Source organism: Dendrobates tinctorius, unplaced genomic scaffold, assembly GCF_039654945.1.
Source record: "Dendrobates tinctorius isolate UK_male_01 unplaced genomic scaffold, ASM3965494v1 ptg000015l, whole genome shotgun sequence".
Classification (NCBI taxonomy): Eukaryota; Metazoa; Chordata; class Amphibia; order Anura; family Dendrobatidae; genus Dendrobates; species Dendrobates tinctorius.
The window spans coordinates 35,646,144-35,664,587 of record NW_027361683.1 but is presented as its reverse complement, the minus strand read 5'-3'; the positions used below and the strand labels follow the sequence as shown (position 1 = coordinate 35,664,587).

The 18,444-nt window shown below is 40.9% G+C and overlaps 1 protein-coding gene across 11 annotated transcripts in view; it reads left to right on the top strand.

The window, feature by feature from the left end:
• Positions 1-18,444, top strand: part of LOC141076171 (protein 4.1-like) — a 382,293-nt gene that overhangs the window by 344,999 nt on the left and 18,850 nt on the right. The window contains exon 19 of one of the 11 annotated variants that reach the window (XM_073563535.1): positions 3,995-4,369. The exons of 9 other annotated variants lie outside the window; for them this stretch is intronic. In XM_073563535.1, the coding sequence (XP_073419636.1) occupies positions 3,995-4,213 (219 nt within the window). In that variant the 3' untranslated portion in view covers positions 4,214-4,369. Of the gene's footprint in view, positions 1-3,433; positions 3,873-3,994; positions 4,370-18,444 lie in introns of those variants that run through there. One more of the 11 variants, XM_073563543.1, reaches the window with a different exon arrangement.

Sequence of the window (18,444 nt, the reverse complement as noted above, 5' to 3'; positions counted from 1 at the left end):
TAAAAAGTTATGGCTCTGGGAAGAACGGGAGTGAAAAACGAAAACGCAAAGTCGAAAAAAAGCTCTGGTCATGAAGGGGTTAAAGATGAAGAAAATGATCCAGTAGTGCATGTCTGAGTGGCAACAGTATGTAAACCTTTAGGACTACAAGACAATTTGAAGATTAAATTAGTCTGGTGCTTTCAATCAATGGTTGACAATCGGGTGTGAGAGACCTGTTTTATTTAAAGAGCAAGTATGTATCAAAGTCTTATCTTCACAACATGTTTGTGGAAGTGTATCGTGGCATGAACGAAGGAGATTTCTGAGGACTTAAGAAAAGCTGTTGAAGCCCAATATGCTGGAAAAGTTTACAAAACATTATCTAAAGAAAAAAAACATAGTCAGTCAGGTATTCTACAAATGGAGGAAATGCAAGACCTTTATAACCTTCCCCAGGTGTTGCCCAACAAAGATCACTTCAAGAGAAAGGCAACTTATAATTGTCTCTAAGGTCACAAAGGAATCCAAAGTAACTTCTAAGCAACTAAAGGCCTTTATAACATTAGTATTCAGAAGAACAGTGAACAATGCTGTACATGGCAGGATTGCAAGGAGAAAGTGACTGCTTTCCAAAAAGAACACCACTACCCATCTGCAGCTTGTTCACATAGACTTTTGGCTTGTCCAGGCAATCTTTAAGGCTATGTACCCACGTATGCAGAAAATTTCTGACAAAATAACGGACTCTTTCCCAGGAAAAACAAGTTTTTTGTGCACTTTTTTGGGGCGTTTTTTATATTCTCATAGAATATAGTTGGAAATGCAAAATTAATGAACATGTTGCATTATTTACCGCGATGCGTTTTTTTTGCAGAAAAAAACGCATCATGTGCACAAAAATTGCAGAATGCATTATAAGAATGGGATGCTTAATGTATGCGTTTTTAAGCGTTTTTTCATGGAAAAAGCGCGAAAAATACGCTTATGTGGGTACACAACCTAACAGTGTTTTGTGTATGGTTGAGATCAAAATAGATCTTTTTTTCTTGGAAGAAAAAACATTATAGTTGGAGAAACAAAAACATTCCATTACAACATAACAACTTCATACCATATCTGAAATCTGTTGGTGGTTTTAGCCTTTTTGCTGCTCCTGGTCCAGGTTGGCTTGCCATCATTGATGTGGGTCATGTAGCCAGACAACAAAAAATGTGGGTCATGTAGCATAGAAGGACCTGATGCAAACAGTTCATGAGAGAAAATGTACCAAAATAAGGCTATGTGCACACGTTGCGGAATTCCCGCGGTAACTTCCGCCGGAATTCCATTCCGCGGGAAAATCGCATTTTAAATTCCTGCGATTTTCCCGCGGAAAAACTAGCGATTTGCAAGCGTAATTAGCTTGCAGAATGCTAGCGTTTTCCAAGCGATCTGTATCATCGCTTGGAGAACTGATTGACAGGTGGGTCACACTCGTCAAACATGCCAATGCAGCATCAGTAGTAAAAAAATCTAATGTTAAAAATAATTTTAAAAAAATAAAAATCGGGTTATATTCACCTTCCGGCGTCCCGCGCAGCCTTCCCGGGCCTCAGCGATGCTCCCGTTCCCAGTAATGCCTTGCAAGACCTTTGATGACGTCGCCGTCTCGCGATACTGTAACGATCTCGCGAGGAATAGGGACCGCTACAGTATTTCGAGACCGTGACGTCATCAAAGGTCTCGTAAGGCATTACTGGGAAACGGGAGCATCACTGAGGCCCGGGAAGGCTGCGCGGGACGCCGGAAAGTGAATATAACACAATTTTTTTTATTTTTTACAGGGATATGGTACCCACAGCCTGGAAGAGAGTCTCCTCTCCTCCACCCCCTGGGTACCATCCGCAAATGTTCTGCTTACTTTTCGCATGGTGGGCACAGCCACATGCGGAAAGTAAGCAGAACAATGCATTCCTATGTGGACGGAATCCCCGCGATTACGCAAAATTGATGAGCATGCTGCGGATTTTTCCGCGATGTGATTCCGCCACGGGAAAATCCACAGCATTAGCACAGCATTGCGGAATCCCAAAGGAATGCATGGGATGCTGGGTTTTTTTGTGTGTTTTCGCGGCAAAAACGCGCGTTAAAAACCGCCGCGAAAAAAAAACGCGACATGTGAACACAGCCTAAGAGTTTCAGCTGTTTTATAGCAAGGAATTAGCTACTATTCCTCTAAGATGATGATGAAGTCTAATCAACAATTATCAGAAACATATTAGATGTAGTTATTAATGCACAAAGGGGATCACATCAGATGCTGAATGCAAAGACAATGCAGACGTGATAGTGGATAACTTTTATTATGAAAAATCTAGTAATATTTGACTGATTTGTTTTTTTTAATTCACTTTTAGGCCTTGACTTTTGTGAAAATCTGATGTAGTTTTAGCTAAAAATTTATCCAGAAATATGGAAAAATTTGAAGGGTTCGCAAACTTTCCTCCTGTACAACTGTAAATATGTATTTTAGCAAGGCTCCTGCGCAAGAAAAATAACTAAAGATGTAGTTGTATGCTTAAGACACTCCAGCTCAACCATTATCCTGTGTGCTTTGGGCTTCTGCCGCATTTTAGTCTGACACCTTTGGCCTCCTTTTGATACTTGCACAAAAGTCCCTTCCACATTAAGGACCCCAGGAGATGGGTTACCAGCAAGGTCCAGTTCTTGAAGCCTCTTAGTTCTGTGGTGGTAAACCATCTTCTGCATCACTTAAAGGGAATATGTCACCTCAATTTGGAGGGCTGTTTAAATGCCTTGTGTCTGGTCCGATGGGCGGTGTTTCGTCTCCTTTCCTCCACCCCACCGTCCGCAATATTTTCAGGAATTTCAGTAGTTGTCTTCCATAGTCGGCACGTGCGCAATGCAATCTTGCCTCGCACAGTATGCTTTGCCCAACTGTGGGCAAAGCCGAAAAGCATTACTGCGCATGCGACGGTGAACTATGACCCGGAACAGAGCGAAATACTTCCGGGGCATAGTTCACCGGCGCATGCACAGTAATGTTTTTCGGCTTTGCCCGCAGGTGGGAAAAGCATACTGCGCGTGCGCGAGGCAAGATTGCATTGTGCACGCAACGACTATGGAGAACAACTACTCAAATTCCCGAAAATATGGCGGACAAGGATGAGGTGGAGGAAAGGAGATGAAACACCGCCCATCAGCCCGGACACTAGGCATTTTAATAGCCCGCCAAATTGAGGTGACAGATTCCCTTTAAGGGAATCTTCCTAAGTTCTCACAGCTTGCAACGCAAAGTTTAACTGTACCCTTCTCTTCTTTTTCTTCCACTCTTTACCCTGCCATCTTTATTATTTTTATATTTACCTTTTGACACCATTTTTAAATATTTTATTTTGCTTATTTTTCATGTTTTAATTTTGATCTTTCCCAATTATTTGGTGCTGCTCAGCCGTCTGGCCGTGAAGTTGCAGAGAAATGTTACTCGGGGATGTGCAAAGATCCAACCGATAGTCCACCAACTAATCAGCATTCAGCTGCCCCCCTGCGGGAACTGAGAGCTCAATTCTTTCTATCCTAGAAATCATACGAGGTTCATGAATAGTCAGAATATGCTGGGAAATAAAATCTCTAACATCTTCCTTTTAATGAACTTTTCCACCACATACAGATACATTCCTCATTTACACAAAGATTTTCTTAACCCAAAATACATGTCTATAAAAAATGACCTGCCTCTGCTAAAAATTGAAGGGACAAGGCAAACGCTACTGCCAACATTTTCTTATTAATTATCCCTAAAATTTCACTGCCATTTGTTTACTCAATGGTCCTTATATGCCTAAGTTAGATAAATCCTATTGTACATTATTAAACTGAACCCTTCTACATGACCTGACAAATGCTTTGCACATACCTAAGACGTACTTCTGATTTCCTGTTCCATTTGCCATCTGTATTTTTTTTTCGGTTTCACTTGTCTCTTTCTCTTCTGCCATCTCTATGTGGTCAGATTCGGGGTGAGCCTGCAGGGCAGGGCGAAGACTTTGTAAACCCATTTGGCACAGACCATCGGGGAAACCTCCCGAAAGTCTCCATCCCAATGCCAGAGGAGAAGTCTATGGAAATGTGCCGCCTGCACCCACTTTTACTGCCAACCCCCCGACTCCCTTTCCTTATGTCTTTTGTAATATTCTTGGCAGTGACACTCTGGTGGCTAGTGTTTTTATGATCAGTTACATAATGGGAATGCCAACTCATTCAATGTATGCATGGCTGAGTACATCTGGTATTAAGTAGCTAGTCCTTTTTGCTGTATAAAACACTACTCCACATGCGAGGAGATGGTTTCTAACATTCCTTTCTTCTATGGACTATAAATAATTGCCTTTTTTTTTTTTTTTTTGCTTTTATTGCGTTTTTCTCTTCCTTGTGATTTTTTTCAAAGGTTTTTGTGCATCTAGTGTTTTTTTTCTAAATAAGGATTTTTCCGAAGTTGGTGTATTTTGCATAAAGATACCCAAATAGTACTGCACCTCTGCATTACACTGCCTTCCCACTTTATTCCATGGTCTTAAAGCTAAGTTACTCCTCTAATAATATTGGACTGCCTGTCATGCATAGTGGACTCTATTCCCTAACTTCTGAACTTTACTTTTTCTATGCTCACAGTTGTCTTTATTTTCCTTTTTAGAGACCACTTTTATTTTTTTTTCTTTTGAATTCAGTCTATTTTTTTCTTCTGAAGTCTACAAGTGCATTAATGTAATTTAAAACTGTTGTAGTATTAGATTTACTGTAAATCTGTTATGGTATATTGCATATTTTCCTACAGTTTAGCAAACCTATAACACAAGGCCACATAAGCCAAATGTCTCTGCTTAGTATTAGATGTCTCTTGTTATTCCTTATACTTAAATTGTGTATTTCAATGGACAGGAAGCTGCTAGTTTGATGCATGTTGGTATCCATTCTAAAAAGTACGATTCAAAATGTTAACTCTTTATAGTCTACATAGAAACTGAGGATTTTGACACTTAGGCCAGGATCACACATGCAAGGAATACGGCCGAGTCTCTCATGTTAATACCTGGCACTGCCGTCGGCACTCAGAAGTGGAGCGTGCGGTTGCATGTATTTCTATGCGGCCGCATGCTCCAATCCGAGTGCCGGCGGCAGTGGCGGGTATTAACATGCGAGACTCGGCCGTATTCCTTGCATGTGTGATCCTGGCCTAATTTAGAAAGTCTAATAGCAAAGTAGAATGGAAGGGAAAACTGCAGTTACTGCTTCTGACTAAAGTGACATAAAAGGTGGCTTCAGGAGGACACTTTAATAAACTGTAGTGCCTTTTGTATGTAATGTGAGAGTGATGGTGTGAATGCGACTTTGGCTTTTTACTGTGTGGACGTTTACAAGTTGTGTAGTTACAGAGTGCTGTAAAAGGTCCACAGTTAAAGCTTTTTGTGTAAGATTGTTAATGGTATCCACAGTAGTAGGAGTCTTTATGGTGAAAACAATATTTTTGGAAATCGTAATTATTCTTTACATTTTTGGATTGTGTTAAGTGATTGTGGATTTGCACACAGACAAAAAATAAAACCGCTTCACCAAAACAGTTCTATGATCCCACACTTAAATACTCATGGGAGTTATTTCCAAGAGCCGTTGTATTTAGTTGCCAGATGCTTCAGCTCTGTCCATTGCTGACCTGATGATAAAGGTAATGTTAGCGTAGCTCTTTACTGGTTATAACTTGTTAGTAGCTTTGTAGCAGTAGAGTATTCCTCAGGTAGCTTGTCGTTGTTTACTGGCCTAGCCACAAACTGTTTTATTGGTCCTGCCAACATTTGTATAGCCTATTAAACATTAGCATCCTTGCCTTTTCTTTCTTATGATTGTTATAGAATTTCTGCATATTGCACCGTATTTTTGGGAGAGTATGAGCAGTGCGTTTGTAAGCATTGCAATTCATCCTGTTTTTTGTTTTTTTTATTTTGTGGTTCATCTTTTTAGCAATACTAGCCATGAGTCTTTTTATTTATTTATTTTTTTTAGTTCCCTTTTGTAAATCTTAATTTGAATACATGTTGTGGAGAATTCTTTTCTGTTTTCATCACAGTTATAGGTAAGCGTATGTTTTAAAGACACTACGGCGATAGTAAGCTGGAATATGTAATTGTATATATGCTAATAGAAATAAAAACTGTTTGATATTCTAGGTGTTTGTGTAGTCAGTTATTGATTGTCCAGTGTGTAAAGGGTATTTGTCACCTGTTATTGCATACATTGTCCTTTATCGATATAGTAACCCCTTTACCACCTTGGATTTTTTTTTATTGTTGTTTTCATGTTTCGCTCCCCTTCTTCCCAGAGCCATAACTTTTTTTATTTTTCCGTCAATATGGCCATGTGAGGGCTTATTTTTTGTGGGTCAAGTTGTACTTTTGAAGTACACCATTGGTTTTAATCGTGTACTGGAAAACAGGAAAGAAAATTCCAAGTGCGATGAAATTGTAAACAAAATGTGCAATTCCACAACTTTTTTTTATATACCACATATGTATAGGTTCTTTTTTATTTAACACCTTTACCCCCAAGGGTGGTTTACATGTTAATTACCGGGCCAATTCTTACCATTCTGACCACTGTCCCTTTATGAGGTAATAAATAACTCTGGAACGCTTCCATGGATCTCGGTGATTCTGGCATTGTTTTCTCGTGACATATTGTACTTCATGTTAGTGGTAAAATTTCTTTGATATAACTCGTGATTATTTGTGAAAAAAATGGAAATTTGGCGAAAATTTTGCAATTTTCCAACTTTGAATTTTCATGCCCTTAAATCACAGAAATATGTCACATACAGTTGTGGCCAAAAGTATTGACACCCCTGCAATTCTGTCAGATAATACTCAGTTTCTTCCTGAAAATGATTGCAAACACAAATTCTTTGTAATTATTATCTTCATTTAATTTGTCTTAAATGAAAAAACACAAAAAGAATTGTCCTAAAGCCAAATTGGATATAATTCCACACCAAACATAAAAAAGAGGGTGGACAAAAGTATTGGCACTGTTCGAAAAATCATGTGATGCTTCTCTAGTTTGTGTAATTAACAGCACGTGTAACTTACCTGTGGCACCTAACAGGTGTTGGCAATAACTAAATCACACTTGCAGCCAGTTGACATGGATTAAAGTTGACTCAACCTCTGTCCTGTGTCCTTGTGTGTACCACATTGAGCATGGAGAAAAGAAAGAAGACCAAAGAACTGTCTGAGGACTTGAGAAACCAAATTGTGAGGAAGCATGAGCAATCTCAAGACTACAAGTCCATCTGCAAAGACCTGAATGTTCCTGTGTCTACCGTGCGCAGTGTCATCAAGAAGTTTAAAGCCCATGGCACTGTGGCTAACCTCCCTAGATGTGGACGGAAAAGAAAAATTGACAAGAGATATCAACGCAAGATTGTGCGGATGTTGGATAAAGAACCTCGACTAAAATCCAAACAAGTTCAAGCTGCCCTGCAGTCCAAGGGTACAACAGTGTCAACCCGTACTATCCATCGGCGTCTGAATGAAAAGGGACTGTATGGTAGGAGACCCAGGAAGACCCCACTTCTTACCCCGAGACATAAAAAAGCCAGGCTGGAGTTTGCCGAAACATACCTGAAAAAGCCTAAAACGTTTTGGAAGAATGTTCTCTGGTCAGATGAGACAAAAGTAGAGCTTTTTGGGCAAAGACATCAACATAGAGTTTACAGGAGAAAAAAAGAGGCATTCAAAGAAAAGAACACGGTCCCTACAGTCAAACATGGCGGAGGTTCCCTGATGTTTTGGGGTTGCTTTGCTGCCTCTGGCACTGGACTGCTTGACCGTGTGCATGGCATTATGAAGTCTGAAGACTACCAACAAATTTTGCAGCATAATGTAGGGCCCAGTGTGAGAAAGCTGGGTCTCCCTCAGAGGTCATGGGTCTTCCAGCAGGACAATGACCCAAAACACACTTCAAAAAGCACTAGAAAATGGTTTGAGAGAAAGCACTGGAGACTTCTAAGGTGGCCAGCAATGAGTCCAGACCTGAATCCCATAGAACACCTGTGGAGAGATCTAAAAATGGCAGTTTGGAGAAGGCACCCTTCAAATATCAGGGACCTGGAGCAGTTTGCCAAAGAAGAATGGTCTAAAATTCCAGCAGAGCATTGTAAGAAACTCATTGATGGTTACCGGAAGCGGTTGGTCGCAGTTATTTTGGCTAAAGGTTGTGCAACCAAGTATTAGGCTGAGGGTGCCAATACTTTTGTCTGGCCCATTTTTGGAGTTTTGTGTGAAATGATCAATTTTGTGCTTCATTCTCTTTTGTGTTTTTTCATTTAAGACAAATTAAATGAAGATAATAATGCCAAAGAATTTGTGTTTGCAATCATTTTCAGGAAGAAACTGAGTATTATCTGACAGAATTGCAGGGGTGTCAATACTTTTGGCCACAACTGTAAAATACTTGGTAAGTAACATTTCCCACATGTTTACTTTACAATAGCACAAAATTGGAGCGAAAATTTTTTTTGTTAGGAAGTTATAAGGATTAAAAGTTGACCAGCGAGTTATCATTTTTACATCACATTTGAAGTCACTTTGAGGGGTCTATATGATAGAAAATACCCAAATGTGACACCATTCTAAAACATGCACCCCTGAAGGTGCTCACAACCACATTCAAGAAGTTTATTAACTCTTCAGGTGCTTCACAGGAAATTTTGGAATCTCTAAAAAAAAAAAAAAATTGAACATTTAACTTTTTTCACAAAAAATTTACTTGAGATCCATTTTTTTTATTTTACCAAGGGTAAGATGAGAAATTGGACCGCAAAGTTTGTTGTACAATTTGTCCTGAGTACGGTGATACCCCATATATGCAGGTAAACCACTGTTTGGGTGTATGGCAGAAACTATGAAGCACTGGCGTTCCTCCCGAGATGGTAGTGATGTCACAGGGGCTAAATGTAGGGTTAGGCCATAAGGTGCCTAATAGTTTTTGCATCACCACATTTTGAGAGAAATAATTTTTCCATATTTTAGCCGACAGAGTCATGTGATGTCTTGTTTTTTGCAGGACGAGCTGACGTTTTTATTGGTATAATTTTTGGGTACATTTTTTGATCATGTTTTATTTCGATTTTTGGGAGACAAGAATGAGTAATAACCAACAATTCATGAATTTATTTGGGGGGATCGTTTACACCGTTCGGCTCAGGGCCGTGGAGTCTGTAAGCCAAACCTCCGACTCCTCAATCTCCATGACTCCGACTACATGACTCCCTCATACCCAGGGCTGTGGAGTCGGTAAGCCAAACCTTCGACTCCAACTCCTCAATTTCCATGACACTGACTCCATCTCCACCAAAATGGTCTCTGACTCCATAGCCCTGGTTCCGCTTGTGGTAAAATTGATAAGGCAGTTTTATTATTCGGGTCAGTACGATGACAGCAATACCTCATTTATTTAATTTTTCCATGTTTTGGTGCTTTTATATACCGTATTTTTCGCTTTATAAGACGCTCCGGATTATAAGACGCACCCCAAATTTTGAGGAGAAAAATAGGAAAAAAACTTTATTTTTAATAAAATGGTGGTGCATCTTATAATCCATGCGTCTTATTGCTTTCCAGGGGTGGTGATGGAGGAGGCCGGAGTGGAACATTGCTGCTGGGATGAGGGGTTGTTTTGATGTGCAGCGTGCCGCTGCCGGTGTCTGTTACTGCCGCCGCCCTCTGTCCCCTGATGCTTGCCACCACCGCCACGCTCTGTCCCCCGATGCCTGCTTGCCACCACCGCCGCTCTCCCGAGATTTCAGTGCCGAGATGTCCGTCTGCGCATGCGCGGCGGCCATTTTCCAGGAAGAAAGCAGGCATGGAGCGACAGAGACCCCCCCACGCTGAACGGGACAGAGCGCGGCGGCGGAAGAAACCACCGGGGGACAGGAGCGCGGCGGTGGCGGACAGCGCAGCGGCAGCATCAGGGCACAGAGTGCCGCGGCAAGTACCCTCAGTGGCAGCGCAAATGTATATCCTCTTTGTAAGACGCACCCCCTTTTTCCCCTCAATTTTGGGGGAAAAAAAGTGCGTCTTACAAAGCGGAAAATACGGTAATAAAAACTTTTATAGGAAAAAAAATTGTTTTTGCATTGCTTTATTCTGAGAGCTATAACTTTTTTATTTTTTCATTAATGGAGCTGTATGGCGGTTCGTTTTTTGCTGGACAAGATGAAGTTTTCAGCGGTACCATGTTTATTTATATCCGTCTTTTTGATCGCGTGTTATTCCACTTTTTGTTCGGTGGTATGATGATAAAGCATTGTTTTTTGCCTTTTTTTTCATGGTGTTCACTAAAGGGGTTAATTAGTGAGACGGTTTTATAGTTCAGGTCATTACGGACGCGGGGATACCAAATATGTGTACTTTTATTGTTTAAAAAAAAATTTCATTCAGATATTTATTGATAGGATATTTATTGATTTTTTTTATTAATATTTTAAATATTTTTATAATTATTTAAAAAATTTGTTTACTTCATTCTAATTTTTACACATTGTCCCACTATGGGACCATCATTTTTTGCAGGCTGCCGCTTCATCTGCATGCTATAAAAGCTGTCAGCGCTGCACTTTCTGCATACTGACCTGAGAGACTTCTTGATCATGCACTGCTCATGACAGGAATTTTCTCAGCTCTGGTAACCGTCGTCATGAATGACATTGGGTTACCATGGCAGCGATCGGGAACCCATGTCACGCCGCGGGGTCTCCGATCCAAAGGCAGAGAGGCTGTTAGCCCTCTGCCTGCTCCCGAAATGCTGCGATCGTGTTCAATCACAGCATTTCAGGGGTTAAAGTGCCGAGCGCGGTCCGTGACTGCTCCTGGCACTTAGTGCTGGCTGTGACAATCAGCTGACACTTGGCCACACACCACCCGTGTGAGCGGCCGATTGCTATGACCCCATTCTGACGTTAGACGTACTATACCGTCCATGTGACCTGGGCCTGTCTGACCATGGACGGTATAGTACGTCTAACGTCAGAATGGGGTTAAGTGGTGAAAAAAAATGGCATCATTTTCCAAGACCCGTAGCTTCTCTATTTTTTCGGGATCTGGGACTGGGTGAGGTGACTGAAGACCACATCAAACGGGGAGGTGACCTATGACGTACCTATACATCATAAGTTGTAAAGGGGTTAATTACTTTTTAGATCGTGTTGACACGTCCAGTATTTGGTTGGTGTTTTACATCAGTATTTGTAAGCTAAAATCAGGAGTTCTAAAAACTACAGAAGTGGTGAAATGTTTCTATTATACTTTTCCTCTGATTGTTCCACTCCTGGTCTTTGCTTAGATACTGATGTAACATACTGACCAAATACTCAACATGTGACATGGTCTTGGGATAGATAATTAATATCACATTGGTAGAAGTGCAACACCTGTTACACCCTATTCACTTCAATGGAAGCTGAACTGCAGTATCTGAGTATTGCCCCATGTATAAAGCATTATGGCTCTATACACTATGTTCTAGCCGCAACAGGGAGTTGATGGACAGTCAGAGGGAGTTATCTCCCTCTGTCAAACTCTCTACATGCTGCTTTCAATTGCTGTTAACCCCGACATGTAACTGGTTAATGGAGCCACTGCAAACACCACTCATTCTCTGCTGCTGTGTCTGCCATAGCCACTGTCCAAACAGTGAAGTGATGGGAAAGGCTATGTGATTGATACAGATAAAACCTCCTTTATTCTTCCAGTCCATGAAAACAAAGCCTAATTTATATAAATTGAGATATTTAACCCCTCCCACATTTGGCATACTTATATATCCTATTTGCCAAAGTGTTTCCTCAAATGAACTGATACATCCAAGTAATCAGGAGGGCACAGGAGCTGCAACCTTACCTGAGATATTAGGGGGTTAAAGTGAGAGCTGCAAGTGTAACTCCTTGCAGTCTCTACTCATTTTGAGGCTGGTGTCACCCATTCATGTATTGTGGATGTACTCAGACCACGAAGCCAAGGGTCTTATAAGCTGAATTATGCATCTTCATTAACATACGCCTCTCCACTTTTCAGTCTTTCAGCCAGCATGAAGGAGGAGAAGGGTAAATGTGAAGAGGGGGGGGGGAGCTGGTAGGCTGCATCCAGGAGACAGATGAGTGATTTACTCCTGTCCCTACATAACACTAGGTATTATGTATCACGCATATTTGACATTCTTGGGTCTGTAAAGACCTGACCTATAATACTGATTTGTCACTTAGCTCTCGCAGAGCTCGCCATAAAAAAAAGCAAATATTCATGAGCCCCAACACTATACCAACTAAAATGTTCATTCTGCAAAAAAATAAACCCCTTTCGCCAAAAAGTCGGACAACTCAAGAAATTTTTTTAAAATAAAATTTTATAGTATAAAGTTTAACCCCTTAAGCCCCAAGGGTGGTTTGCACGTTCATGACCGGGCCAATTTTTACATTCTGACCACTGTCCCTTTTATGAGGTTATAACTCTGAAACGCTTCCATGGATCCTGGTGATTCTGACACTGTTTTCTCGGGACATATTGTACTTCATGTTAGTGGTAAAATTTCATTCATATAACTTGCGTTTATTTGTTAAAAAAACAGAAATTTGGTGAAAATTTTGAAAATTTCGCAATTTTCCAAATTTGAATTTTTATGCCCTTAAATCACAGAGATACGGCACACAAAAAACTTAATAAATAACATTTCCCACATGTTTACTTTACATCAGCACAATTTTGGAACCAAAATTTTTTTTTGTTACGAAGTTATAAGGGTTAAAAATTGACCAGCGATTTCTCATTTTTGCAACGCCATTTTATTTTTACGACCACATCACATTTGAAGCCACTTTGAGGGGTCTATATGATAGAAAATACCCAAAAGTGACACCATTCTGAAAACTGCACCCCTTAAGGTGCTCAAAACCACATTCAAGAAGTCCCTTTAGGTGCGTCACAGGAATTTTTTGAATATTTAAAAAAAAAAATGAACATTTAACTTTTTTTCACAAAAAAAATACTTCAGGTTCAATTTTTTTTATTTTACCAAGGGTAACAGGAGAAATTGGACTGCAAAAGTTATTGTGCAATTTGTCCTGAGTACCCTGATACCTGACGTGGGGGGCAACCACTGTTTCGGCGCATGGCAGACCTCAGAAGGGAAGGAGCGCCGTTTGACTTTTTCAATGCAAAATTGGCTGGAATTCAGATCGGACGCCATGTCGCGTTTGGAGAGCCCCTGATGTACCTAAACAGTGGAAACCCCCCACAAGTGACCCCATTTTGGAAACTAGACCCCCCAAGGAACTTATCTAGATATGTGGTGAGAACTTTGAACCCACAAGGGCTTCACAGAAGTTTATAACATACAGCTGTACAATTAAAAAATCATATTTTTTCCACAAAAATGATCTTTTCACCCTCAATTCTTATTTTTCAAAGGGTAACAGGACCCTAAAAGATATTGTGCAATTTGTCCTGAGTGTGCTGATACCCCATATGTGGGGGTAAACCACTATTTGGGCGCATGGCAGAGCTCGGAAGGGAAGCAGCGCCATTTGACGTTTTTGGCTGGAATTGAGATCGGACACCATGTCGCGTTTGGAAAGCCCCTGATGTACCAAAACAGTAGAAACCCCCCACAAATGACACTATTTTGGAAACTAGACCCCCCAAGGAACTTATCTAGATGTGCGGTGAGCACTTTGAAGCCCCCAGTGCTTCACAGAAGTTTATAACGCCCGGGCGTGAAAATAAAGAAAATTGTATTTTTTCCACAAACATGATTTTTTAGTCACCAATTTTTGTATTTTCCCAAGGGTACAAGGAGAAATTGGACCCCAAAAGTTGTTGTCCAATTTGTCCTGAGTACGCTGACACCCCATATGTGGGAGAAAACTACTGTATAGGCACACGTTGGGGCTCGGAAGGGAAGTAGTGACGTTTTGGAATGCAGACTTTGATGGAATGGTCTGCAGGTGTCATGTTGCCTTTGGAGAGCCCTTAATGTACCTAAACAGTGGAAAACCCCCACAAATGACCCCATTTTGGAAACTAGACCCCCTAAGGAACTTATCTAGATGTGTGGTGAGCACTTTGAACCCCCAAGGGCTTCACAGAAGTTTATAATGCCCAGGCATGAAAAAAAAAAATCGTATTTTTTCCACAAACATGATCAATTAGTCTCCAATTTTTTTATTTTCACAAGGGTAACAGGAGAAATTGGACCCCAAAAGTTGTTGTCCAATTTGTCCTGAGTACGCTGACACCCCATATGTGGGAGAAAACTACTGTATGGGCACACTTCGGGGCTCGGAAGGGAAGTAGTGACGTTTTGGATTGCAGACTTTGATGGATTGGTCTGCGGGTGTCATGTGCGTTTGGATAGCCCCTGATGTACCTAAACTATTGAAACTCCCCACAAGTGACCCCATTTTGGAAACTAAACCCCCCACAGAACTTATCTAGATGTGTGGTGAGCACTTTGAACCCCAAGTGCTTTACAGAAGTTTATAACGCCTGGGAGTGAAAATAAAAAAATCATTTTTTTCCACAAAAATGATATTTTTGCCCCCAATTTTTTATTTCCTAAGGGTAACAGGAGAAATTGGACCCCAAAAGTTGTTTTGCAATTTGTCCTGAGTAGGCTGATACCCTAATATGTGGGGGAAAAACACTGTTTGGGCGCATGGCAGAGCTTGGAATGGAAGGAGCGCCATTTGACTTTTTCAATGCAGAATTGGCTGGAATTGAGCAGACGCCATGTTGCATTTGGAGAGCACCTGATGTGCCCAAACAGTGGCAACCCCCCAATTATAACTCCAACCCTAACCCCAACACACCCCTAACCCTAATCTCAGCCCTAGCCCTAACCCTAATGGGAAAATGGAAATAAATACATTTTTTTTATTTTATTATTTTTCCCTAACTAAGAGGGTGATAACGGGGGGTTTGATTTACTATTTATGGCGGTTTTTATGTTTGTCAGCTGTCGCACGCTAAAAGAGGCTTTTTATTGTAAAAATAGTTTTTGCTTCACCACATATTGAGAGCTATAATTTTTCCGTATTTTGACCCACAGAGTCATGAGAGGTCTTATTTTTTGCGGGACGAGTTGACGTTTTTATTGGTACCATTTTCGGGCACGTGACATTTTTTGATCGCTTTTTATTCCGATTTTTGGGACACAGAATGAACAAAAACCAGCATTTCATGAATTTCTTTTGGGGGGGGTGCGTTTACACCGTTCCGCGTGCGGTAAAATTGATAAAGCGGTTTTATTCTTTGGGTCGGTACAGTTACAGTGATACCTCATTTATGTCTTTTTTTATGTTTTGGCGCTTTTATGCAATGAAAACTATTTTATATTAAAAATAATTATTTTTGCATCGCTTTATTCTGCGAGCTATAACTTTTTTATTTTTTTGCGGATGACGCCGTATGGCGGCTCGTTTTTTGCGGGACAAGCTGATGTTTTCAGTGGTACCATTGATATTTATATGCGTCTTTTTGATCGCGCGTTATTGCACTTTTTGTTCGGTGGTATGATAATAAATCATTATTTTTTGCTTCGTTTTTTATTTTTTAAGGAGTTCGTTAAAGGGGTAACTAATGGGACGGTTTTATAGGGCGGGTCGTTACGGACGCGGCGATACCAAATATGTGTACTTTTATTGTTTCGTTTTTTTATTTTCAAAAAATGAATTTATTGGGGAATTTTTTTTTTTTTTTTTTTTTTCTTCTAGTTTATTTAGCGATTTTTAAATTATTTTTACTTTTTTTTTTTTTTTTTTTAACTTCATTACATTGTCCCAGGTGGGACATCACTGTCCTGTGACAGATCGCTGATCTGTCACATCACAGATCACTGTGACATATCAGCGATCTGTCACAGGCACTGCTGCAGACTTCCTCTTGCCTGCGCTTTGCAGGCAGTAAGGAAGTCAGCTCCCTACAGGCCCCCAAAGGTCCCCGTTGCCATCTTGGATCCGGGGGCCTGTAGGGAAAGAGCCCCCCGCAGCAGCGCTGCACATTGCGCTGCCGTTGGGGGGCTCAGGGAAGCACGGAGGGAGCCCCCTCCCTGCCGATGCTTCCCTTTAACCCCCGGTACACCGCGATCGTGTTTGATCGCGGTGTACAAGGAGTTAACGTGTCGGGGGCGGTCCGTGACCGCCCCTTACACATTGTCCCAGTTGTCAGCTGTGATAATCAGCTGACACCCAGCCGCAATCAGCGGCGCTCACTATGACGTATTATCCCGTCCCTGGGAATTAAGTCCCAGGGCACATGGACGGCATAGTACGTCTGATGGCAGAAAGGGGTTAAATAAACTATACACATTTGGTTTTGCTGCGTCCACAGCACCCACTAATAGCCATAAAAAAAACACAAAGCCAAATATGCTATTTATGATCGTTTTGATAAAAAAAAATGAATAAACTGCAATTAAAAAAGTACGAAACTTCAAAATGATGCCAAAAATACTACAGTTCATTACACAAAGAAGAAGCTCTCATACATCTCCGTAGACAAAAGATGAAGTGTTACGGCTCCAACAATATTATGACACATAAATATATATATACTGTACTTAGTCTACATAATATTGAAACAAACAGAATTTTTCATTTTCACAGTCCAGTGGTAATCTGTTAAACTTTTGGGTGTTTTATGCTATACTAATAACTTTTGGGGTGACTTTTCTCCTATTATTCCTTGTATAAATAAAACCTCAAGACTAAAACTAAATTTTAATAGAAAACTTGGAATTTTTTTTCCCTTTCCACTGTAACTCTCTAGTTGCTTCGCATGAACTAACACAACTTGGTAAATACAATTTTGTATACTGTAAGGCCTGAACACTTTAAAATTGGGTCATGTGTGGAGTTTCAAATATATCGGACACTCGAAGGCATTTGAAAACTGAACCAACCCATGAAAAAAATAAGTTTCTTAATGGTTTTTTTTTTGAAGAATTGTTGCTGAACTTTTATCAAAGTTTATTGTCCGGATTTCCCTGCAATAAAACAAGCCGTCACATTGCTCAGTTGAAGGAAAATAATTGATGAGTAGCAGAAAATGGCGCAACACTAACCAATTTTTTTTTTAAATACACATTCCTGAATTGCGGTAGTTATTTTTTTGTAATGGTGATGAAAACTGATGTGGAGAATCATGTTACCAGGTTATTTATACCACACAATGAATGCTGTACAAAAAGGCAAAAACAGTGGAAGAATTGTAGGGTTTTGCTTTTAGAATTTCACCACACTGACTTTTTATGCGTTTTTCAGTACAGCGTTGGTGAAATAAATGTCATTAAAAAGTACTTATCCTGCCAAAGAACATAATCCTTCACTTGACTATGTAGATGGAAAAAATAAAAAATTAGAATAAAAACAAAAATAACCTACAGCAAAAAAGGCTAAATATCTAAGGTAAGACAGAAGATCAGCTCTCCACCCTCCTGTCAAGATCACAGCTCACCACTTGTGTGCTTGACCTGCTCCCATCCCACCTCATCCCTAAGTTTGCCACAGTCTTCATCCCAACTCTAACACACCTCTTCAACCTTTCTCTTACAAATGCTGTGTTTCCCTCATCCTTCAAACATGCCTCAATCACACCCATCCTCAAAAAGCCCTCCCTCGACCCATCCTCTATGTCTAACTATCGCCCGATATCTCTTCTCCCTTACGCCTCAAAACTACTGGAACAGCATGTATATCTTGAACTGTCCTCCACCTCTCCTCCTGTTCCCTCTTTGACCGGTTACAATCTGGCTTCTGACCACATCACTCAACTGAAACTGCGCCAACTAAAGTCACTAACGACCTACTAACCGCCAAGAGCAAGCGACACTACTCTGTCCTTCTCCTGGAGCTGTCTTCTGCCTTCGACACCGTGGACCATTCCCTCCTGCTACATATTCTCTCATCTCTTTGCATCACATAATTGGCCCTTTCCTGGATCTCATCATACCTAACAGAGCGAACATTTAGTGTCTCCCTCACACACCACCTCCTCACCTCGCCCCCTGTCTGTCGGTGTTCCTCAAGGCTCAGTCCTCGGACCCCTACTCTTCTCCATCTACACCTTCGGCCTGGGACAGCTCATAGAATCCCACGGCTTGCAGTACCACCTCTACGCCGATGACACGCAAATCTACCTATCTGGACCTGACCTCACCTCCTTACTGACCAAAATCCCACAATGTCTGTCTGCTATTTCAGCCTTCTTTTCTGCTCGCTTTCTCAAACTGAACATGGACAAAACAGAATTAATCATCTTTCCCCCATCTCACTCTACCCCTCCACCAGAACTATCCATCAATATCAATGGTTGCTCGCTTTCCCCAGTCCCGCACGCTCGGTGCCTTGGGGTGATCCTCGAC